Source organism: Coccinella septempunctata, chromosome 4 (genome assembly GCF_907165205.1).
Source record: "Coccinella septempunctata chromosome 4, icCocSept1.1, whole genome shotgun sequence".
NCBI classification, from domain to species: Eukaryota; Metazoa; Arthropoda; class Insecta; order Coleoptera; family Coccinellidae; genus Coccinella; species Coccinella septempunctata.
In genome coordinates this window covers 15,332,547-15,358,882 of record NC_058192.1, presented here as the reverse complement: position 1 = coordinate 15,358,882, position 26,336 = coordinate 15,332,547, and the positions used below count along the sequence as shown (strand labels likewise).

General features: G+C 33.1%; 3 protein-coding genes across 4 annotated transcripts; 2 read left to right on the top strand and 1 right to left on the bottom strand.

The window, feature by feature from the left end:
• Positions 1 to 85: 85 nt before the first annotated feature.
• On the bottom strand, positions 86 to 4,959 carry LOC123311952 (mitochondrial chaperone BCS1). Its single transcript, XM_044896088.1, has 5 exons — positions 4,545 to 4,959; positions 4,321 to 4,460; positions 1,256 to 1,468; positions 540 to 873; positions 86 to 439 (listed from the first exon to the last, which is right to left on the bottom strand). The coding sequence occupies exons 1-5, from the start codon at positions 4,865 to 4,867 to the stop codon at positions 178 to 180; spliced, it is 1,272 nt and encodes a 423-aa protein (XP_044752023.1). The 5' UTR covers positions 4,868 to 4,959; the 3' UTR covers positions 86 to 177.
• LOC123311953 lies at positions 1,737 to 4,313 on the top strand. 2 transcript variants are annotated; one of them, XM_044896089.1, is made up of 4 exons: positions 1,737 to 2,199; positions 2,786 to 3,017; positions 3,380 to 3,606; positions 3,768 to 4,313. In XM_044896089.1, exons 1-4 carry the CDS (start codon positions 2,083 to 2,085, stop codon positions 4,116 to 4,118), a joined length of 927 nt encoding a protein of 308 aa, XP_044752024.1. In that variant the 5' UTR covers positions 1,737 to 2,082; the 3' UTR covers positions 4,119 to 4,313. The 2 variants fall into 2 exon arrangements, with proteins under 2 accessions (XP_044752024.1, XP_044752025.1); XM_044896090.1 differs by having other exon boundaries at positions 3,778 to 4,012.
• Positions 4,960 to 20,038: 15,079 nt separating the features above from the next.
• LOC123311210 (retinal homeobox protein Rx-B) lies at positions 20,039 to 24,769 on the top strand. Its single transcript, XM_044895040.1, has 2 exons — positions 20,039 to 20,702; positions 23,480 to 24,769. The coding sequence occupies exons 1-2, from the start codon at positions 20,242 to 20,244 to the stop codon at positions 24,183 to 24,185; spliced, it is 1,167 nt and encodes a 388-aa protein (XP_044750975.1). The 5' UTR covers positions 20,039 to 20,241; the 3' UTR covers positions 24,186 to 24,769.
• Positions 24,770 to 26,336: the final 1,567 nt, after the last annotated feature.

Here is a 26,336-nt window from a genome sequence, read left to right as displayed (position 1 = left end):
ATTTAATCTTATCCTAAAGAAATTATTTTACAGCTCAAAACATCATTATTCTGCTCCTGCTATCAGAAACTCATAAAAAAAACTATTTTTAAAAATCAATAAATTATATTGTACAATTTACAACATAAATAACAACTCTCAAAACATGAAATAGATAATCTTGTAATTGTTAGAAGTTTAGAGTTTCCATATATCCTCACAATTCTTCAGAACTATTTTAGGGTCTTCATGTTTGTAGAACATAAAGAAACCTTGGATTTGAGCAGGACTAACTTGTTTTCCAAATGATTTCACAATCTCGGCGAATTCTCTGGCTTGCATTCTACCATTTTCCCCAGGATAAAATCTCAAGAACATTTGTTCGATTTGATGAGAAGAACAATAACCAATATACTCCTTTAAATCAACTCTTCCAGGTCGTATTAACGCCGGGTCTAACCTGTAACAATCAAATAGTCAGGTTTAGTATTTTTATATATCAAAATTTTATTGCTATGTACAATGATTGAGCTGGATGAATTTATAATTTTGCCTTTTACCTTTCCAAGTAGTTTGTGGTCATGAACACTATCCTCGCTTCTGTACTTGCCACTCCATCTAAACAATTCAATAGTCCACTGAAAGTTACCCTATTTAGTCCTTCATAAGCCGCTTTTTGCTGGGGAGTTTCTTCTCTTGAAACAAAAGCAGCATCGATATCCTCCAACAGTATGATTGTTTGCTGTGGTGCAACATTCAAAAGATGGTTCAACCTATCATCTGTTAGACCTCGTTCTGATAAATTCAATACTGATATCGAAAACCCTAATTCCCCTGCCAATGCTGTTATATAGGATGATTTTCCACAACCAGGAGGACCATACAAGAGATAACCTATAAAACAATAAAATAATTTACTTCACTAAAAAAATTTATATAGTGATGAGTCTCAGTAGAGTATGTGATTTTGAATGTTGATATTCCGTATCCAAACGTGACGCTTAGCTTAGACTTATGTGAAATTTCGTGATAATTGTAGCACCAGAAAATTTTGTATTTTAGAAAATATTCGTCAGATGTTGCTCAAATTTTGCGAGAGCTTTCAAAATGTTAAGTAGAGACAACACCTACCCTTAATTTAGATATGTATCTTTGGAAAATATTTTTTTCTGGGAGTTAAGCAGCATTGAACAAGTTCAGTGTTTGGATGGGTGACTGCTCTGCTTATGAATTTGAACAAACACAGATTAGCTCCGGAATCAGAATAAAAATTTACCCCTTCTGTATGGAATTCCTCTGTCAGTGTACCATGAGGGATTCGAAATAAATTCATGGCAGTCTTTGAGAATCCGGTCACTGATTCCCTTATCTAAAACAACTGATTTTATGGGCCTCTTTCTCCTTGGTTGTCCGAACTGTCTCCATTCACTACCCATTCCAGTATACATCAATGTTTTACCCTCATGCTGCTTCAAGGCCATCTGCCTAGCTAACGAAATTAATTTTAACTTTTTTTAGAAATAAGGAGGTAATTCAACACAAAATTCAATCGAAAGACAAATTTCTTTCAATAATAAAGAAACATTGTATCAAAGTACAATCATGTTTAAGGATGAATAAGTATGTGGATTTTTATTCAGAACTTGATAATAGCAATCAAATACACTTTTCTTTTACAATCTTGGATAGATTGCTAGCTTGGTAAATAAATTTTTAAAACTTTAATCAGTTCAATGAGTATTAAAGTATAAAAAATGTTTGAGCTTCCAACACTTTTATACATTTCATAAAAATATTGATTATTTATGAATTTTAATTTTCTGAATGTAACATAGAATTTGTAATGGAATAATTCTATTGATATAAATCAAAATAAAATTTGAATTGTACGAGAAATACAGAACCAGTATGACATTTCTGTCACATATTAACCCATGAATATTCTGATCTGTTTAATATGGATGAATATCATGACACAAGTGCTAATTATTGGTAAAAACATAATTTTTAAGGAATACCACAAGATCAAGAGGAAAAGAGGTAGTTCCAACACTGAGCAAAGAAGCTCTGCAGTAGAAGAAACATCAGTAAAATGACTAAAAAATGTTTCAATTTAACTATTCATTTTTACTTTATTCTCAGGCACAGCAGTCTACAAGGGTCACAACAGCTGTACCGAAGGATGTGTCTAGAATCTTGATAGAGGGACCAATAGAAGAGGTTGGCCAAATATAATAACAGGATTTAACAGCTTTTGGTAACTAACCATTTAAAGTGCAAGAAAGGTGTAGAACATTTTGAAATCCTGTGGTACAGCATATACACTAGTTGAATGAATTTCATTGGTGGTTGTTTTTCACCATTAAAGTAAGAGCAGCTTGAGTAATGTAAGGTCGAGCTAGATTAGACAAATAACAACACTGGGTTTGGATAAATGAGAATTGTTCTCTGCATTCATGTATGTTGATCAGTGTATACAAAAAAAAGTAGAATACCACAGTTTTCGGTATAGATGTATTTGAATCTTGAAATATTAATAGACGAAACTGAATGTTTTAGTACCTAAACTTTTTCACCAATCAATTTTGGACCATGAATAACTCCCACCCCTAAAACATGTTCATGAAAAAAATTGAAGAAAAAAAGCAAAAAATTCACCATCTACTTTTTATGATAATCTCATATAACTACATATTATATCATTATCATATTCTCTCACTCTTGCACAATAAATGGTTTTCTTCAACTAACTATGCTTCTTTTCTCTTACTATTTGATTGAAGTAGTACTGTTTTTATTTTTATAGATAGCCTCAATACCTTCGGAGCAACTTGTTACAGCTCTAAAACTGCTCAAAGATATAGAAATTGTACCAGACAACCATATCATAGAAGTATGGAAGATATTGAAAGGCAATAAATCAAGAGAATCCCTGAGTTTGGAAGATATAAAAAAAATGAATGGATATTTGAGTGAAATACCTGATACAGATTTTTTTTATTTCAATATGTCTAACTGGGATTTGGTAGAATATCTAGGTAAAAAGAACATAAGTTTTGGGATGAAACAAAATCTTTGATATCTACAAGATTTTTCATTCGTTTTCTGAAAAAAATAAAGGAACTACTAAAAATCTGGTGAGAATGAGGAGATAGATGTTATAATATCTGTATAATTTTCAATTCCATTTTTCCAACAAAATTTTTATTTGGTAGAAGTATAATTTAGTAGAAATATAATTGCAAATTTAGTACAAAATTTCATGACCAACATCTTCATCGGAAAACTAGATATGTACGGCTGAAAACATATTGCTACATGGAAGGAATGTTTCAAGAGAAATATCATATTATTATTTCAGTACATTTAGGTCAATGATGAATGAAAATTGTATTTCCAGGAAAATACAAGAAATTTGCAAAACATGAAGTAGCAATTCTAAGTGCCTCTTTGATAAAAACACATGGATTTGGGATCTTGAACAATCATTCCTGTTTAAACAGAATGTATGGAATAATTTGTGGCTTTGACCCACATCTTGTAAAAAATATACCAGACAAGGAATTTCTTCAAATAAATGGAGAAATCTTTGAAAACCTTCATGCTTGCACTCAGTCTCAAAGAAGGGTAAATCTATATGTAAAATTAAACGTTAATTCAGCATAGAGCAAGAAGAAAAATAATTGGCGACAGATCAAAATAAGAATGTGACCAAATATGTGAGGCCAAGACAACTGAAAAATTTTGAATGGGAGATTTGATCTTATGGCCATTTTTTTTAATTTTAGGTCTTTTTAGAAAAAGCAACAAAGCCAACAATTTTTGGCCCTCCTCAAGTTTGGAATTCCGAAACAGTCCATAAAGCTAACATGCTTATTCTTGCCATGAAACCCAGAGAATTACTGTCAATAAGACCTCCTGCCATGGAGGGGATCAAACCATCAATTCTGAAAATGATGAGTATGGAACTAATAATGGCACTCAACAGAAAACAGATTGCATTTCTAAGCACCGAAGCATTTTTAACTTACAAAGAAAGGATTTTCTTAAGCAGTAAACAAGTATACCATAAGCCTAATATCAGTTGTAATATTTTATTACTTGTATCTTTTTTAATATATTTAGAACGAGTGAGATAACTCAAAAGAGTTCAAGTTAATATTAAACTTAATCACAAATTTCTACTGTGTGATTTCATTGGTTTTAACTTATCATACATATTTCTGATACTGTATAATCAGCTGATGAACTGAATAATTCATGATTGGAGCAGATTCAAATAATATAATTCATATTTTCCAAGATATTCTTTGAGTTTGATAAAAAAAACTTCTTACAAACCTTCCTCTAAAATGTTGAAATAAACTGATTTATCTCTTCCGAAAGCTGTTAGAGTGACTGTTTCCCAAGGAATTCCCATATGCAGATCAAGCGTATGTTGTTCTCTTGTTCTCTCTACTCTTATCCATGTAGAACCATATCTAAAATACCCCTCATAATCAATACATATTCAAAAGTATATTTTTATGCATAGGGCTTATTCTTCAGAATAACCTCCTACTCACTTAAAAAAATGCGTACCAATACTTGGAATGAAATCATATTTGGTTTTAACATGGCCAGTTTCTTTTTGCTCGAAACTAGTTTCAACACTTAAATGCTGAGTTTGTCTTGCACCTTTTATAGTCATCCACTGTAATAGCCACTGGTATGATTTATCCCTACAAGGTACTTCTAATGTTATCATATAATGTCTTCGAAACAAAATTAGGGAAGTCTGAAATCCCCTCCTCAGTAATGCAGCACCAGCACCCAAACCGAACAGCCCAAATCCCGCACCAAAATATGGGTTATCAGAAAGGGTTGATATATACTCGAATATGGTCATATTGCAGTGAATACAATCTCATCGATATTTAATTACATATTTAGTAATTACAATCAACTATGAACATCCACTTCCTTCCTTATTTAAAAAGTAAAAACTGTTAACCTCAAACGTCAAACTGATGTTTTCTAGGTTAGGAAAGAGCATGAAATTTCTTTTCCTCTTCTTTTCTAATTCGTAGACTTCATTATGTTGTCATGTTACCCATGGAAGTAATCTCCATGATAATATGCAAAACCAAATAGACATGTGCTTCCATATTTGAAAATTTGTATTGGAGCAAACACTATGCCATCCCTCATCTCCTAAAACAAAAATATTTTTCAACTAGTATTGTGAATTATTTCAATTAAATCCAAAAATTTCACAAGTTTCAGAAATGGTTTGTATTTTGACGAATTTTTCTGAGATAATCAAAAAAATGTGTTCTAATCACATTTCACATTTCCAAAATATTTCAAATCCGAGACGAGGTGACTTGAATCGTAGCCTACGTGGACTACTTTTTGATTGAATGTTTGTTTTCATGTTAGAATCGCGCATTATCTTAAGAATATTATTTGGTTGCATGAAATATACCTTGAGAGAGTGAAGATGATGATCAACAATTTAGCTACATGCGACATGTTACGCCTTTAAAAATAATTTTGTAACATAGCAGTGGGCGTCGATACATATTCTCATTCAACAATATTACCATTTTGTGTTATCGGAAGATCCACCGAAATTTGAACGAGGATTCAGAATACAATAATCAGAATAATTATGATTTAGAAATTACATGATACTTTTTAGTAAGTATGGAACGGCAAATAACAGTGCAAAATAATCCCACTTCCCTGTACTATATTAATATAGAATATATATCTATTACTTCAGCAATAAATATAGCAATATGCTATCCCAAACTTGCTCTTAACAGATTCTATCAGAAAAGAATAATTGAATGTCTCATAATCAGGCCCGGATCTAGGGGGGGGGCAAGCGGGGCGCTTGCCCGGGCGTCAGCTCAAGGGGGCGCCAAAATCAACCAGAGGTTGAAACTTTTCTTTAGTTTCTCGGAAAAAATTAATTTCCTAGAGCTAAAATGGAAACATGATAAACCATCACTATGCCAAAAATCTTCAAAATCAATGAGGGATCAATTAACTGTATATGTATTATTCAGTCATCTAGGAATGACCGTCACACTTGGGTGAAATAGGTGAAAAGATGGGATATGTCTACAATGTGTCGCAAGCATAGTGTCAGTAATTTCTTTGCCTGGGGAATTACCGACTCATCCCCATTTCATCTGGAACTAAGGGCCAAAATTTCCGATTTTTTATGGACCATAACTTAAAAACTAATCCTTTCAGCAAAATTCTGTTCGCATATTCATAATCTACGCCCTCGATTTAGTAAATACAACAATATTGGTGGAAATCGTAGAGATCGAAAATTTTTCAAATTTTCCATACTGTATGGATTTTTTGAAAAATATTTTTGGTCTCCGATTAAAACCAAATTCGTACTGTACACTAATACAAGGGCGTATAACACGAATATGCAAACAGATATTTTTTTAAAATTAAGTTTTCAAGTTATGGTCGATGGAAAATCAGAAATTTTGGACCTTCGCGGAAAAAATTCTAAAATCTAAACTGTTAGCGGTAGATGAATGAAGTGTGGTTTTTCTATTCGCAAAGAACCAATCTATCACAAAAAAACCAGCATGCTAGTGCTTTTTTTCTGGATGCTACACATCCTCAAAGTTGACCAATTTCTTCGAAATTTTGCACTTAAAGTGATTTATTTCTCAAAATACTGATCCTACAAAAAATCAAATTGCATATTCGTGATCTACGACCTCGAATTAATGAGTAAAATGAACCGTGTCGATATATGTCGCTGCATGAAAAAATTAATTTTCGTTCGGAATAATTTCGTTCGTAAAGCGCGGGTAAAAACGATAGGTGAGCGAGGGTTGCAAACGACATTCTTGTAAAAACAAACTTTTTTACTTTTCGAACGATTTCAACCCCAGTCATTTTTTCTACTAATTCGTGGTCGAAGATTACGAATAAGCAATTAGATTTTTCCTAAGATGAGTACTTTGGGAAAAAAACAACTTTTAATGGAAAAATGGGAAAAAATAAGAGTTATTTTTTTCCTAAAGTTCTCATTTTAGGAAAAATCTGATTGCATATTCGTAATCAACGATGTCGAATTAGTGAAAAAAAATATCTCGGGTTGAAATCGCGATGACGAATATGCAATTATATGTTTCCTAAGAACCTTAGTGGGGAGGGGGAGGGGGCGCCATCATGAATTTTTGCCCCGGTCAGAAAAAATCGTAGATCCGGGCCTGCTCATAATATAGATAAATCCAAATTACCAAACGTTTTATTAGGGATCCTGTTACCATATAAAGTATCTGTATCTGAGCCTTCCTTATTGGAAAAATGGGAAAATTTGACCTAATTTCCGAGGAAGTAGCTAAGCATCAAACTAGGTACACAAAAGCTTTCCATGCAGTCTTCCACAAAAAATATTCTAACTACGTCTTTGTTCATTTAATAATTATTTTCAGTATCCACTATTTCGATATGTACATTCAATGAAATTATAAGGTTTTAATGATTTTATTCTTCCACTCTGAAAATGAACCAGTCAGAGCAAAAAACTGGGAGGGATGTTAACGCATCGGCGAAGGGAGTCATAATTTTTTTCATTCCAGAAGTTCTCAAAAGTTACATCAACTTTTTCTATATTGCCCACCGAAATAATCCGCGAAAGGGTAGGCCAATTGTTCAGTTATCACTAAACGTATTTATTTGGAGGGAACTAACTAATAATTTACTATATACTACCTATATTATTACTGTTATAGTCCATTTCGTATTTCAAAATGCTTTAGATCAAATTTATCCCACGCAATAACTCTGGTAGGTACCTACCCACCGTCTAGGAATCGCCACCCGTAGATTGAGAGCACTCCAACAGAAAATTACGGGCCAAGTATGGACCATTACCACAGCCTATGCTGTGCCATTAGTGCGTGGGAATCCCGCATCTAAACCGACATCTACCAGCTAATATTTTGGATTCTTTTCAAGCAGTGCTGCCAAGAGAACCGCTAGACGCGTGCTACCCCCATAAGGTGTACGAAATCACCCCTCTTAATAAGACACCCTGTCTGAAGTCGCGACCCTAACCTAACAACTTACTGACATATGGTGGTCATGGTGGTGTATATTCCTCATTCATAAACACTCTGTAGCAGTATCTGAGCCCGATATCGCCTACTTTAAATTTGCATAATTAAGCGATGGGGATTTGGACCTTTCTGAATGCGATCCGATATAGATCTGTTAATATATTCGTTACGTTTTAGATTGGTCTGAATTTAGTACCCATATATCGCACAATTTTTTTTACGTTTTCTCTGCATAGGGCTTTAATTGTTTGGAGCTTAGACTAAACACAACTTTGGGGGTTACGCCTTACGTCTATGGTATGGAGCCTTACAAAATCGGTGAAATATCATTAAATAGAGTTATATTTGTCAAAGAAGGTTTTTAGCCTATTGTGTCTTATTTTTGTTCGTTCTTTTCTTTATATTAGAGCCCGAATATTGGGCGAAGTGGTGCCCAAAGTATATGGTGATATTCAACTTTTGTTGATCTCAGCGTTTGAAATCTCCTCAATTTTTCTAACATAACAATTTCAATTTTTCTAACATAACAATTTCAATTTTTCTTTGAACGTTGTCTTTTTTATTTTGTTATCAATGAAAAATAAGATGAGATATTCATTTGAAATAAGTAAGCAGCATCGCGCCAAGTATATATAGTTACACCGCGTATAAATTGAATTTTTTTTAAATTAATCTTGAACTACGAAACTTTCATAATCAGTCACTTTTATAATCAATCGCTCCAACTGAAATAATTAATTTCAAATGAACAACTAATATGATTCATCTTAGTTGTGAAATTTCTTTCAATGGGTATCCTGAAATATACAAACTTTGGAATCCAGACTGTAAGGTGTACCTACTATTGTTTTTCAAATATTTTTTTAATACATTATATTCAAATTACAGTTTTGATGTTGTTTATTAATTTTTGAATGTTCCTCTAAGGCTATAAGTCCCATCAAATTGGAATGTGATATCTGATGACTAAGTATTAATAAAGATACAAAATTAAAATCACCGATATAATCCAAATGCTAGATGTAGATATGCTAAACACAATTCAAGTACCTAATTTCAGACAGCACCAGGATATCTTGGTATGGCATGCAATGGCTTCTCCTCTCTTACCTTGTAATAAATTATTCGAATTCTCCTAGACTAGGTGGTTATAAGATTTTTAAAAGAAACCCTGATGACGATTTGGGCCAGCAAAGGATAGTTCTTTAGTTGTTGAGGTTGAGGATTTGGTCATTGATGTTTTTTTATTAACCCAACGAACCCCAAGAGCAAGAGGAGGAAACAGGACCCGATCAACGTCAAAAAGCCGAGGAGGAGCCTGGAGTAACACCATGAGCCCGAAAACCGGGAAAGGGTTCCAACAGAGCTTAATGCTTTTGATATCTGAGATATCTGGGATTAGTGATTATGTAGGTATGTTCAGAAAACGTTGTGATTGCATAATGGAATGCAATAATACAAATATTCTGGCAACAGAACCTGAGAAAAATCAAGGATTTTTCAATTGATGAACACAATATGACCTAGTCTTCAGAACTTTTCAGTATTATTTGGTAGTCAGCAATGTTTCAAAAAATTTTGATTTTTAATCTTTATCTTTCAGATGATGGCATAGAAAACCTATGAAAAATTAAAAGAAAATGCACAATAATACTTATAGAAACGAGAAAATGAGTCGTAGGGTTATTGATGTGCTATGATGTTAGCAAGGCTTTCCTTCTCTTCAGTAGAGATGCCTCGTTGTGTCTTCGTTATACTTTCTAGCTGTCGATTTATACGACCGTTTTATTAGGTCCAGGATAACCCCCCTCGTGGAAACGGAAAAATAACCCAGAAGCATCCTCGATGATTCCATGTCCCGCATGTATGACGATAATATCTACACATTTTTTGACCCCTACGCGTTCAGCCAATTCAGCCAGTTAAAATTAATTGAATCTAATGGCCTTCTTTATTGGACTAAATTGGAGAGATGATACAGACTACCAGCAAGTGTAAGCCTCCGACAGAATTCCATTGTTGCATACAAACGATATTTTTCCTCTGGACTGTTCTAGTTCCGGACGCGGCTTTTTTTTGTTGGGAAATAATCAGACGTTTCAGCGAAGTCTATTTTATATATTGTGGTTCGGATTGAGGAAGTAGGGTTCCGTTTTGGCCCCAGTTGATGACGATTTCTTCAATGAGTTTTATCAATTTAGCCACTGCGAATACTGCGAAGATGAATGTATCTCGTCCACCTAAAGAATGACTTTTCTAGAATGTAGTTTGACTTAGTGGTTAGCATTTTTTCTTCATTTTATTGCCTCATTTTGAACAATTATAATAATTCGATCATTTTATATAATTATTTCAATTATTTCGAAGAAAAGTTTCCTTTGTTTCCTTAAAAATGTATTCGCAAATATTGAATTGATAATTAATAATCATTTTCACTAAATATTCTAAAAATTGCAACAATTCCGTCAGTGAAAAACATAATCAGTTCGTGAATTTTTGTGTCCATACCTCAGAAACTATTCATCAAATTTGCGTAAAATCTGAAATATTCTGAGTCTATACTTCCTTCCATTGGAGCATAATTTTGCAAACTCATAACATTATTGATTATTCAACCCCATGAAACATAGGGGTTACTACTCAATGCTAATACAGATTGAGTGAAAAGAGCAACGCACAAAATTCATAGCTTCGGTATGTAGGTACTATTTAGTAGGAAAATGCTCGAACAGGTCAATTTCTATTTCAAATTACGCAACTTTTTATGTATAATTGAGGTTTGTCATAAACTCTCAACGAGGGATGGAGGGTAGTTGAGCTTTTTTAAATGGCAACCCTAGTTCTTTGTGCTAGAAAAGGATGGACCACTTGTTACTAAGGATGATTTGGTAATTAATGGGGATTGTTGTATAGAATCCTTTTTCATTACGAATGAAATGGTCAATCTTATTGAATTTGAATTTTTACTTTCCACAACACCAGTCCCCACAGAATTATATGGAATACTGGACCCCCCCAAGCTTCGAAAAGTTAACTGATCATGCCTTGCTAAGAAAATGCCTGCAGCCTACTTCCTTTAAACATGCAGCCTCCCTCCCCCCTCCATTACTAATTTACGAAAAAGGCATGTTTTCTATCAAATTTCAAAAATATGAATCAGTTCTAAAGTGTATGTCATTGATGGCACCTGAAAATTAATTTCAAATTTTTTTCCTAGAAACGAGAAAAGAGACGCAAATTAAATTGAGCAGACATTCTATCGGAGAGAGAGGGCAATAAAAAAAATTTGATGGTAGTGTTCCCCTATAATAACAGCAAGATATCTAACTGCTAGGTAAATTCGAAGAAATCCAGCCTATAGGTTCTACTCATACTACGTACCTGTTGATAATTTTTTTTCTCAAAGACCGTTACTTTTAGCAAGAGTCCTTATTTGTTCAAATGAATTAAGTTATCAAGAATTTGTGGTATACTATAGAAAAAAAAAATTCTTGCAAAACAAATTGTAGTAGTGGATTTTTCTAGCTCTTGCAATTTCAGGGGAAAACTAATAAATTTTTTTGTATTGCCTTCTTGTTTCCATAAAATATTTGCTCAATTTCATTTCTGTTGCCTAATTTAGGGATCTGTATCTCTAAGCAGGGGCTACCCATATAAAAAATTATGAAGAACCCATACAAGGAACGACCCCATAAATATTTTAGAAACTTTTCCTCATTTCATCACTTTCTAGTTAATAAGTGGCCCATTTCTATTGACCTGCAATTTTCATTCTCCTCATCAGGGTTGGAAATTGAATAATAAGATATGCAAACAACACATTCCGGAAATTATTGGAGGTGAGTTCCCGATCCTTAAAAAAGGATGGTACCAAAAATACCCAAAAAAACATATCTAATATAATAGAGGCTTCTTATGCTCGTGCTTTAGAATCTAATTATCCTTAAAACTTAAACCTATGAACTGACATACACTGAGAAAAATCTTGAGGTTACAATGTGAAATTACCCACATATTAGCTGGACAGGTTACAGTTACACAGTTGGATTATTTTTTTCACAACTAATATCTGGATGTTTTTACAAGGGTGTTGCGAAATTTCATGAAAAATGTAAAACTATCATGTATATTTACAGTGAATATGAAATTTACAGAAAATATGTGTTAATTCTCTGTGATATCACAAGGTTTGTAATATTCACCTGAAAAATTACAACTGCAATGCAATATTACAATAAATTTGCGAATTTCAACATGAAACGGTAATTTCACAACATTATTGTGATCAAATGTTTTTTTAATTACAATAATTTTGTGAATTATCACATGAAAATGTGATTTCACAACGTTATTTTACAAAGTTATTGTGATTTGAGAATTTTTCTTGTGAATTTGCGAAGAAGAAAATGTTGTGTTGTAGAATTACAATGCAGAACCCTTTTAATTTTAAAATTCCTTCACAAATGTGCTTATACAATGTGTTATTAAGGCGGTTGTGAAATTACCACGAAAAAATATAATTTTACAACATGATATCGCGGCACAATTTCCTTCTAGGATAGAACACTTTTTATTTACATGTCTACAGCAAGAGTGTAATCTTACGCGAAATTGTTGAAATTTATTATGGTCAAAATATTTCTCTCGAATATGAAAACAGAATAAAAAAAATAGATCAATCGGTTTCCATTAGAGCGTTCCAAAGATGCCGCTTGAAATTCAATAAACAACTGATGATCTTACGAAGGCCAAAATTGTGCTGTTCTTTTTCCGATCCACGAAGAGTCTCATCTGAAGCTGACTTTTCAGAAGCTCATCTAGTGGCAGCTCCAGGAGCTTTCCGGTGTAGATCGGTGAAGGAAAGACGAATTTTTTGTTGTTATAACTATTCTCTGCATGTCTAGGAGTGTGTGTACAGGATTTTTTTTAATGCTTCCTTCCCTCCTCATTTTGGACTGCTGCCTTTTATTGATCTGTGTCCACACACCCCAATGCCTGTACCTCTTTCTAATTTTGATCCATCAGTACAACATAGAGTCCATACAGATGACTTTTTGTCTAATTTATTCATCGCATTGAGACAGTCCACAATGACGTTTTTTGTAGAAATTTTTTTCTCGACTTGTTCTTTATATGAATACATTTCTGAAGATATAAATAAAATATATTTCATTCTATTCTTTGTATAATTCATTAACGAGATTATAGGTTCCTGCATTCCTCCTCAACCATAATCGAAAAACAAATTCTGTCACTTGGTCAGAAAATATTTTGAGTAGGTAACTACTGCTGAAAAAACTCGTAAGTCTGGGTATTTTTGTAAAATATCTATTTTAAAAATGTGTTAAACACATTCATAGCTTGAACGTAATATCACAATATGATCGCAAATATCAAGTCATTTTCCACCTATGCTGTACGTGACGTCGCTCGGCTGGATCCGAATTCACAGCTTCAATGGAATTTCATAATGCAATTGTAAAATCACAACTTTTATCTGCTTCTAGATTCATTCTATGGCCAATCAAAACCTTTCCTGCAACTGGCACCTGCTCGTTGCCCAATCCCATATCCTATCGTAGATACTCACTAACTTTCTAACTTACCCCATAACAACCCAATTCATTCTGGAATGATCCACTGTGTCTTCAAGAACTCTGAAGTGCGAAGAGTTATACATGGTTCAGTTTTTTGTTTAATATGATTTAGTTCTTTCAAGTTCCAAGTAATTCTGCCTTCCAAGTTCCTTCAAGGTTTCAAGTGTGTGACAAAAGAAATATATACTGGTAAGTAGATAGTTCACAGATTTTGAAAGCGATGTTTATTTTTTCGATTTGTGGTTTTCCTTTGGCAGATACTAATGAAAAAAATTGAACACCGCATGCATACAACTTATTATTTATTATTAATATTCAATTATTCTGTATCGAAATATTGCCTATTGGATTCCTACTTAATTCATTTTTTTTTCAGGAATAAACCACCGATACGAATTCTTTATGGAAAAACGATATGTGTTTACAACCTATGTATTCAGGGAGGCCCTCAATTTAATCTATGGAGATGTTCCGAAGGATGCATTTCAACATTCATCTGGATTCTGGAAGTAAGTCAAGCACGACAACAGCAAGTTTTATAGAAAACAAATTCATAAATTTATCTATTCCAGAAGATTGTGTTTTTTTTGTTGGAAGAAGACTAGGTATACTTTGTTTTTGAATTTTAATTTTATACTCTTATGATATGAACCGCTAAATAAGCGCATACTTATATCAATATTTTCAGAAGCTGATATTTCACAGTTGAATGCTTCACAATTATGTTGATTTTTTTTTATATTTTGAAAAAAATGTTTAATCATTTTAGGTGATATTTGTGGTTGTTGTTTTTGTTTGATGTAATGTTTCATATTGTTTTTTATATTGAAGAGTATATTAATTTCATGCTGTGGTTGTTTTTTAACTGATATATAATGTTTCAAATTTTTTGTTTTCCATATTGATGACTATATTTTATGTTGTATGTATGTTAATTAATCTAATGTTTTTTTTCCAATTGATGTATATTTTAGGCAGTGATTGTGCCAAATTTAGTTCTGTACAACTACTTTGATCAATAACAAAATAAAGACAATTATCCAGTAATTTTCATGGTTATTTCACGAAGTAATTTTAAAAAGGTGTGGGGTATTTCTACAATGAATTCTGGAATTTTAACAAATACTTGAAATTCACAATTAAATTCTGTGAATCTGCTCTGTTTATTCACAACATTATAGTATTTTACGGTCTAATTGATGCTAAATTTCACGACGTATTTTCGCGAGACCAAGAGGTGATTCCACAATGAATCCTGTAATTTTCCAAAAATTTTTAATTTTACAATTTATTTCTGTAAAAATCCTTTGAGAATTCACAGAATAAATGTAATTTTACAGTTGATACCATAAAATTCCATTGTGATTTCACAATGAGTATTCACAGGTTTAGTTTCTGGAAAAATCATTAGAAAAAATTTCATGTGAAATCACAACCAACTTGTGATTTATATTTTCTGTGATTTTACAAGGTTTTCATTTCAGAATATTCCTTGTGAAATTCCAGTGATTATCGTTGGTCACAAATAACCCAAGATTTTCACTGTAATTTCACTATTTCGTTCTCTCAGTGTATAAGGATTACGTGATCGCCATCTACTAATAGGGTGATTCCCCGTTTTAGGCCTCAGTTCTTAGGGAGGCCGCATATAACCCCACCAAGTTTTGGTTCTTTGATTGTTCGATCAACCATTCGAAAATTGTTCAGTTGACCGAATGAGCCATGAAACAAACGAATACTTTTCAATTGAGAATGAATTAAACATAATGCCATCGAATTCCCATTAATAAAAGCTTATGGAGCATAATTCGATAGGACAATGAAATTCTGCATCATCAAAACTGAGCTTTGAGCTTTGATGAAGCTTTGAGATACTGATGGCCTTGAATCTCTTAATCAAGGACGGTGTTTTTATAGGTCCAGTTGTGCAGCTTCAAGGCCAAGAAATTCGTGATTTGTATAATATGAAGTGTAGGTATATCTAGTCAAAAATATATTAATAATTTGATGGGTACCTACTGGGACCTGGGACCTACCGCATCATATGCGTAGAAAGTCATTTAATTTTATAGGTATCAAGTTGTTATAGTTGTTAGTAACTTTGAAGTTTTAGCTCAAAAGAACTTCATGTTATTTTCAATGACAAAACTTCAAAAAATTACCAACTCAGTTAGTATGAAATATAGCATCCTATCAGAAAAAATGTTGATTGAACGAAAACTATTTAATGATGACAAAAAGCAGACTGTATACGACATATCAAAAATAGATGTACGTAACCTTAATTGTCCATATCCGACGATATCAAGGTTAAATTAATAAAAGGCACAAACGGCAAAAGAACAAAATTGTCTGACTTGTAAAAATAGAACAGCAGTTGTACCTACATTTGTTAGATAAACTCCAATTCCAATATTCCAAATCGGCACATCACAGGATGATATTATTTCACTTTGTTTTAACCTCATTATCATTTGCAAGGATGAACTCAGTGGGAAACGATATTTAGTATTTAATCACTTCACTTCTTCACTAGAAAATCTACTACTAGCCTAGACTAAACCCATTGGCTTAGTTTGAGACGCCTTTACCGTTTTCATCGGGTGGAAAATAAACAACCCTTCTGTGCTTGAGGTCTCTATTTGACTGAATTATATTTAATGTGTGAAACAGTTTAATGGCAACAATTGGACATATTGAGTTGGATTGCATTAAAGAATCTGTGGCTGTTAAACTAATGTACTAATAGCTGCACTAATAGCTATTGTGGCTAATAGGCAAAAATTGGGTAAATTGATAAATTCACTTATGGGCGATTGAGTTAAACGCGTACTACGGGCGGCTTCCAGCACCATATTATGGATTTTGATTGACTGTAATTAAGTCGATATTGAAATTTCAATTCTTCACTCACTTTTCCAGTTTTACAAGATCGGGAAGGATGTGCCGCTAATAATACACCAAAGAGACATTATCTGTGTGTGAAAGGGTTGCTTTTGTGTATAATAGTGCTTTTCTACTCTAACTCACAAGAAAATCGGTTATTAGATTTCATGAGTTTATTCTTTATTCGTTGAATTATTTCCTGTTACGCGAATCAAACTTTATTTTTATATAATGAGGAGAATTTTGGGGGGTAAGATTGTTGTATCGACTAAATAAAAGAACGTAAGTAGATGAAATTTCTGATTTATTCTTGTGAATGATTTGTATAAATGGTTAAGTATTGAGAAGCTTCAAAGTTACATTTACATATGAACATATCTAATGTCATGACTATACAAAACTCAAAAGGTAATAATAATAATATGGTAGTTTACATAAAGAATGAAAACATAACATTCAAAAAAACTTTTATCATCCCATTGACTTGAGGATTGTCTATATTTCGACAAGTAATAAGTAATGGGGTAGTGCGTTGTCTTGCCCTAAGAAGGCCCAGCAGTCGACAGTAAAGTGGTTTGCTGACAGAATATCATCAGCACAATGCACATTTGCCATATCATCAAAGACAAAAACTCTTGGCTACTACAGTGCCTTGAATAATATAATCAAAGTTATGATCTGTTATCTGTTACCATAGCCTCATTAGTCTCTCCCACAACTTCCAAATTTTTTAAGGCAGAAATTTCCATATTGATTGATTGAGTTTAATAAATGACCAGTTGTCATCAAAAACCATATGATGAATGACGAAGTGCTGGATTTATGAAATTCATGATTTGTACTTTTCATTTCCCGAAAGCAGATGTTTTTTCGGAACGAATTTTTCTTCTCATCTATTGATTTATTTGCGATAGAAGGCATGGAAAATTGATAAACTTGATGTATTAGCGATTAAAATGTATAATGCAATTGAAAACTCCCAAAATGAGTTTGGACAAAATTAAAAATAAAAATAGATTAAAAATAAAAATAGATACTTAGTGCTTATTGGTCAATCCAGTGGAGATTTATCGGGAATGAAAAATATTTCTTTCTGGAGCGTTAATATGAAAATTTTCAACTCAAAATTTCTTTATACCACATCTCATATTCTCGATATCGCAATTAAAAAAGTGAGCTCGAAAAATAATAACACCAGAAATTCTTCTGGATATAGTAATCAGAAGATGTAAACTGTAAACCTATATACTACATATAGTGGGAAATTTTGAAGAAAATTAAGGAAGAAGAAAAATTTAGCAAGATTGTACCTATATCCTATATCTTATCTCTAGAGTGTTCAAAAATCGGCATATCTCATTTACCCACAGCGTTGTTTTGAATTTTATAATTAGCACTCCAACGCTGTCAACAAAACAAACGTTTTTTCATTAAAATTCTTGTTGCATTTGACTTACAACATCTTCCCTCGAAGTTTGTTGATGAAGTAAGTGAGCACCCTGCATTCATTCTTCATTCAATTAATTTTATATACTTCGTCCTCACTTCTCTGTTTGTGATTTATTTCTTCTTCAAAATTGCTCATCATTTATTTTGAACGAAACTATTCATTTTTAATTCTAACAATATGACAACCAGTTTCATAATCAAACTAAAAATCCCTTTAATGTTGAAGCTTTCTTTAGCCCTACGGAAGGAAGCTTTTTAAGCATAAAGGGACAAATTTGATTATGAAAATTTAAAATCCTATTTTCAGGGGTTGCTCCAAAATTTCTCACATCAAAATTTGGCGATACAGATCTCCCACATCGATAAGTTACACGAGACACCGGCTAATAGCTTTACCTATTGGTAGGGTGTAGGTATCGAAAAATCACTTTCCCACAAGAAGTGAAGTAATTAAAGATAGGGAATAGAAAAAGCCCACATCCATATCCACGTGACCACCATGTTTATCCATCATTCCAAACAGCGTGGAACTCCAATTTCAGGACCCAAGAACCCAGTGGTGTAGTCACATATAAAGCAGTAGAAGTAATCAACTAATCCTGATGATAGGAATGAAGTAGTTTCGAGTAAAATTGGCAATTATGGCAAATAATTATTATGTACTAATATTGATAAAAATCTAAAATTATACTAAAAACCGTATTCTCACCTATAAAATATGCAATGCAATATTATAGGTCATGAATATTCTTTCACACTTTATGTGTGATGATGAAATTTTGTGAAAAATATGTTTAACATTTTTTGCAGCTTATCTAAAATAAAGGTGACATCTTGCTTAAAAACAATGAATTTTTTGTCCTTCCAAATAAACTTGATTTATAAGATCATACTGATCGTACACTTGATTTCTCAGAACTCTACTTCTTGATAACATAATATTATTGAGTTTAATAGATACCTACTCAATGATAATATTCAACATTTCCGATAATTTTTTTTATAGATTTTAACTTCAATTTCAGAAAAAAAAATAAAACCCTAATAATCAATGAAATAAAAGTGGGCTTTGCCATCAGAATTTGGAGAAAAATTTGGACATGATGATAATTCATCATGCTAATAGTATAATAGTATTTTGCATAGATAAACTAATCTATGGTATTTTGGGAAACATATGTAAAAATTAGAAGAAATGTTCGTAGATGAAAAGAGGATTTTCGGGTTTATTTTTAGCTTAAGATAATCATTTAGGAATTTGTTAAGCCAAACAGTATCATGACGATGGAATTCTTGGTAATCTTGGTTCTTTTTTCATAAGAAAAAAATTACCCCCTAAACATGTCACCTGAAAAGCAACTTTTTTCTTTGAAACTAGTAAACTGACAGAAATGAAAATGAGCAGGCATTCTAGGCAACTAGGAGGTAATAAAAAGGAATTCTTGAACAAAATCAATTGCCCCGAAATCTTTGGAAATAAATAATAAGTTGGGGGCACAAGTTAGTCATTTCTGTTAGTTTGGATAGTCTGTTGAGTATGCGATTTATTTTATTGTTGGTAGGAATTTTTTTTCGGATATAATAAGTTATATACCCAAATGTTTTGATTTAATAACTTCAGAGGTGCTAATTCTGCTTGATTGTAGGTAGGTATATTTAAAACTATTGTACTTGGATCCTCACTCCTAACTGAAGAATAAAATGAATATATGTACATATTTTACCTAATAAGAAACATTTTTCTTTGAAAACACTTCGAAGTACACGAATTTCACCAAAAGTTGCATGAGAAAAATTTGACGAACTCCAACATAAATGATGATTCAGTCAAAATACGCAAAAAATCTGTACAATACATAGATTCCTCGAATTTCATTCATAACTCATACCTACGTCCTTTGTACGCCACTGGGAATGCGCCTGTCTCTGTTATACAATAGCCTACGTTATCCCCTATTCATCCTTCTGGACCACTAAAATCTCCCCTTAGGACAGCCCCTCTCGGGATCAACCAATGAGAACACTAGTTTCAACAAAATGAATGGACCTTATTGGTCAACATCTGAAGCTTCAATTCAGCTTGTTAAATATAAATTGGATAAAATGATAATGTCAGAAGTCAGTACAACTGTAACGTTACCAGTGTTACTAAATTGTCCTCAATTTAGATCCATTAAAAGACTCTTGATTATCAATCACAAGAATTAGCTAGATTGATTTGATTGTGTTAATTTTTTGCAACGATGGAAGGTACACCTTTCGACGATCAAAGTTTTAGTGATTATTCCAACAATCAACCCTTGCCATCTTTAAGCACCGCGCTTTTACCTAACAAAAATCAGGACAATTTAAATGTGCACTCGATACAAGTGATGCTGGGGCTGCAGAACCAACACGATATGTTCTCCAACATGGGATCTCCCCTGGAATACAAAACCTCTCCTTTGGATTACAAAGGATCCCCTTTGGAGTATAAGACGTCGCCAAAACTTGAGAATTCACCCCTACACCATCAGGATCTGTCTTTTCAACAAGGTTTCGAGGCTATGAATAATAACGTTAGTGGTGCAAAGCTCAAAAAAGAAGACGTCGCCATATTGCAAAGTCAAAATTTGAACTCGTCAGACATCAAACCAACAACTACGCAGAAGAAAACTGAGAAGAAGAAAACTGATAATAACGGAGTGAAGAAAAAGAAAACAAGGTAGGATTTCAATTTTATTTGAAAGTTATTCGCATTGGTTCAATGTCATTAACAACCAAATCTTCAAAAAAATTAAAAAAAAAGCAAATTATTTAACAAAATTCTGCGCATATGTTTTGTGCAATGAAGCATTAATGAAAAATTCATTAGGTTCAAAATTTGCTTTCCCTATTACTATTAAATTGTTAAATATGAAAGAGATCCATTTGAAAATTGTGATGTCCATTTTTTTTCTAGAATAAGTATTTCCAAATATTTTTAGAATCGTGTTTTATGTGCTGTTTTTTATTTAAACCTAAAATCTTCTATGGTTGTTGAAATGATAATATGAAGGAAATTTGAAGATAGATTAGAGAATATTTAGTAGAGGCACAAAATTCGCAAAGATCGCAAATATTAGTGGTGATTATTTCAATTCATATTTGAAATAATATGTGTTTCAATTTACAGGGTGTTACCAAATATGTGTGAATGTTTTAGGGGATGTTTCCTTGACGAAAATTAAAGGGAGTCTTTCACGAAAACTAAAGCTCTTCTACTTCTACTTTTCTCGAAAAGTAACACGTCAAAAATGAGAGAAAAAAAATATCATTTTTTTCCTCCATTGTGTTGAAAAGTTTGTGGGTATGTTCTATACCAATAAATAAGCTGCAATACAAATCAGTGCGACTTGATAGCCACATAATAATTTTTTTCGATTCCATTAACAGAAGATCCGTTGCACAATGTTGTATTTTATTCTTTCATTAGGAAACTATTGTTTTTACGGACATAATACAAGAGTCAAAAAAGATTTGAAATGAATCGTTCTTTTCAACACTTCTTTTCAAATTGAGAAAATTTGTTTGATATAATAGTTCTAGAGAAAAATAGAATAGGGGTTAAATGGATTCTTGTGAAACCAGCAAGAAAATTGAAAATCATCTCTCATGTACGATTTAGACATTTAGAGCGAAAGCCTTCTAGAGCAGATTCTTGAATTTTCAGAAAATATTCAATTGAAATATTAGTTCATAGGACAAATTCGATTCATTTATAAAGAGATGTGATGAAAAAATATGGATTCAAAGTGTAATTGAGGTAGATGTTGATTAATTTCGATAGTAATGAACCAAAAACCAATTTCTGAAAACAAGGAGGTAAAATTTATGTGATGCGATGACCCATTGGAATTGTCCACAATTAAAATTCATTCAGGGGATGCATAATGCAAATTTTTGAAGAATACCTTCCACTGCGATGGAATCCCCCATACAGGGGTGCATAACCAATTCAGATTAGTCTCGCGTGCGGCGGAATTTCAACATCTGTTACGTTTTAACACGCGTCAGTATCATCAAAAACAAACTATTACTTCCGGTACCATATGACTATCTGCACTGGCACACCCTTAACATAACAAATGCCGCCAATATTAGGTGCGAACGACGATTACCCCCATAGAGTACTAATGGGTTTATTGCTCATTAAGTGGCTACAATTTTTATTTAAGTGGAGCGTTTTATCTTTGGAATCTTTCAACTTTATGCTTCTCTTTTAATGAGGGCGGATTTTATTCGTAGATATAATGATATTGGGTGCAATTCAGATGGCGGTGGTGTGATGGTAGGCCCCCCAATAAATTATAGGGTAGAGAGTGTAGAGACAGAATGATGGCTATAATGTTAGTGAATATTTTCAAAGGATGCTCAGATGTATTCATTCAAAATTCAACATTAAAATGAGCCTGAAATTCAATAAAAATTCTCGGTTGACGTCCTACTTCTAAAATATGCAAACATGGAAACATGTCAATGAAATCCCGATATCGGGTAATTTTTGACATGAGTAAATTTTTTCCTTTTTTTTGTTCGGATTTGTAACTCGAGCACTAACCTGGGATGAAATTTTCCGCACTCTCGTTATTATGCATTTTCCCAGAACAAAATAACTATTTTGAATTATATAAAAATCCCAAAAATAGAAGAGAATTGTTCCTTCCAATGTGCCAGCTCATGCAACAACTTCAAGTGGAATAAGGAGTGCATATGGCTATGAACTTTTTTGATGTTGTACCATCTGAATTCAGAAAATTCTCTGGCCTTACACATTTTCCAATTAGACTGTATGACATAATACTGAAATGTGAATCCTAGAGCTCACAAGAATTCTCTTTTTTTATTCTAAAGAAATATTGATGTACTACTCAATTTTTAAACTGTTGTGATTTTGAGAATCAATTGAACCTATTACAATACATACCTACTTAGAGAAAAATGGGGGTTGAAAAAATTTGAGATTTTCTATCCAAACAATTTATAAAAAAGTAGCAACCACACTGTTCTTTCTAGTTTGTTGGTAAACTGAAAAAGCTATAGATACTGCTAGTTCAATGAAATATCTAATATCAAAATTTGGCCAGGATTGAAAATAAACTTTAAGCTACACAACAATTGCAATCATAATTTCAATCAAGCAATAAAACCTTCTGAAGATTTTATAACAAATTACTTTTGTTGATTTTTTAATAATCGCTTTTATGAATCGCCAACCACAGACCTGAAATCTGAAATTCAATGAATTCTAGAGAAGTATCTCATGTGAAAAACATCGCTACATATATATGTACCATCTACAACTTTTTTTTTCAATTTTCTGTTCGTAAATCTAAAAAATATTTTCATGAACTCCAACAATACCCAATACTTGAATATGAAACAAAAACATCAACAGTCTTAGTCTTAGTCATGGTTTATCACTTAGATCGAATCAATTAATCAAATCCACCTTTTTTGCAGAACAACCTTCACGTCATACCAACTAGAAGAGCTGGAAAGAGCCTTCGAAAGAGCCCCCTACCCTGACGTCTTCGCCAGGGAAGAATTAGCAGTCAAACTGAATCTAAGCGAATCTAGAGTGCAGGTTTGGTTTCAAAACCGTCGCGCAAAATGGCGCAAGCACGAACCTTCTCGTAAAAGCGGATCCACCAGCTCAAATTCACCCAGTTCAACGATGCCGGTCAATTACAACAACCTGGGTTCCTACTCTCAGACCAACAGCCTGAATTCTATTCCTCCAGTGGATAACTGGAGCTATCAATCTGGCTATGATATCAACCCCCATCTAAACCTGCTGGGCTCTACCCAAGGATCATACCCGAGTTTTGGCTCTCCCCAAAATGGATATTCCTATGCCTTGAACTCGCACGACAGTCAGATGTTCGGTGCTCCTTTGAGAACTCATGAGTACATGGCTCCTTTAACCAACCCCAACGCCCTACTCGGTAGAGATTACTCAATGCTGCAAACTGATTCTCCAACAGCTGACGACAGTTCAATGGGAATCAAAATCGAGTACATTGATCAGAAAACACCTCCTGAACATTACGACAGCATTTCGCCCAAATATGAGACTAACTACCGTGATGCAGATAGGATGAAGGTCCTGAAGAACGAAAATGGTAACAGTCCAACTTATGTGACGCTTCCGCCATTTTTGAATTGATGAATAACAGGAGCCCCAATAAGAGACAGCATGTGCATAGAAACAATGAGCAGCTGAGAAAAACTTCACAATATATTGGAATTTTCTGTCATGTACTTATAACATCAGAAATTTTTTCAATATCGAAAGATGTAGAATCGCTGTATCGAACCAAGGCACTCGTACTGTACATAGTGTAAAAATAATAACTTATACATATATTGATTTTGATTATGAATTAGGTTGTTTTGGATTTAATTTGTATATAGCTAGATAAGACACTATAAAGGCTTGGGAGTCGTGCTTTGATGGCCATGAGGCGAAAATATTCAAGGAATATTTTAATGTAGGCTAAAGAGTTTTCTAGATAAGAAATAATATGTGATAGTTATTCAAATTCAGAATGCCCGACAGTAATGAAAATGTTGTACATAATGTTTATATTGTTTATGATGATTTAATTAGCCATAGGTATTATGAGAGTGAATTTTTGTGCCATTCTATATAATAAAAATTCGAATCAACGAATATTGAGGATGAATATATTTTTATAAGATGAAATAAGTACTTTTGAAAGAAAATAAATTGTATGGTTATCTTTTGAATCTGTTATTCACTTACTTCTATCTCGCAACTCACCAGAGTAGAAATATTATTTTCTGATTGTTATGATCATAATTTCCAAATTATTCAGGTAGAATATCTTTATGTTAATTGTTTTGGATGAATTTTTCCTCAAGTTTTATCTAACAGTTCATACAAAATTATAGGTTTGTGGGGGAATTGTTGGAAGCTTAAAATAATCGCAGAAAACACAAGGATGAATGCAATTTTCTGATTGAAATAAAAGGTGATGCAAATTTTCGTTTATACGAGGATATATTGAAAAATTCTCAGCCTACTATAGAACCAAACAAGATGTCAAAGTAAAAATATTTTATTACTCAACATATTCTCCTCTTAATTGGATACATTCATTACAGCGAACCTGCAACGTCTCTTGACCTTTTAAAAAAAATGTTTCTTCTTGCTCTGCAAACTAGACCTCCACAGCTTTTATTACCTCCTTGTTGGAAGAAAATTTGCGACATTTTAAACTTTTTTTAAGTTGAGGAAAGAGATGATAGTCAGATGGAGCCAAATCTGGTGAAAAAGGGGGGTGTTCTAGTAATTCAAACCCTAAATCATGAAGTTTTTGCATGGCAACATGAGATTTAAGTGCAGAGGCGTTGTCCTGCAGAAACAAAACACCCTTGGATAGCTTTCCGCGTCTTTTCTCCAATTCTTCCCGTAGAGTGATCAGTAATGTCGAATAGTAATCTCCGGTTATTGTTCTACCCTTATCCAAAAAATCAATCATGATTACTCCGCATGGCAATCCCAAAAAACTGAAGAACTTTTCCAGCAGATTTTTGGACACGAAACTTCTTAGGTCTTGGAGAACCAGAGTGTCGCCATTCCATCGATTGTTGCTTTGTTTCTGGATCGTAGAAATGTACCTCAGTCTCATCCATAGTAACAATTCGGTTTAAGAAGTCTACATCGTTTTCAAATCGAGCACAGATCGAACGCGATGCTTCTACCATTGCACGCTTTTGGTCAACATTCAAACATTTGGGGATACATTTAGCAGAATTTTTTTCATGTCCAAATTGACGTGATCTATATGATGAACGCGTTCGTATGAAATATTCAGTGCTTCAGATATCCGTTTTACCCCAATTCGACGGTCTGATAAAATCATGTCATGAACTGCATCGATAATTATCCGTCGAATTGGGGTAAAACGGATATCTGAAGCGATCGGTCATCATATCTTCGTAAATCTGCTTACCTCTTAACCCTTTTAAATACAGGTACTTGATGATGGTTCGATACTCCAATTTTTCGATTTTCGCAATTTCTTTTAATTTATTGCGTAACTCTGGCCTAGGCTAACTAGATATCAATACATCCTCGTATTAGTGTAGATAGAGCAGAATTGTGAGATCTGAAAAACAAAGTACATCAAAATTTTTACAGTTCTATGTGCTAGGATATCTGCGTAATACTGCAGAATTTATTAAGCCTTATTCTATTGGTCAAATGTTATCGCATGACCAGATTAGGTTTGACAAGTATAGATTTTTTTCTCAGGTCGATATTCAACGTCTTATTAATCTCATAACGAAG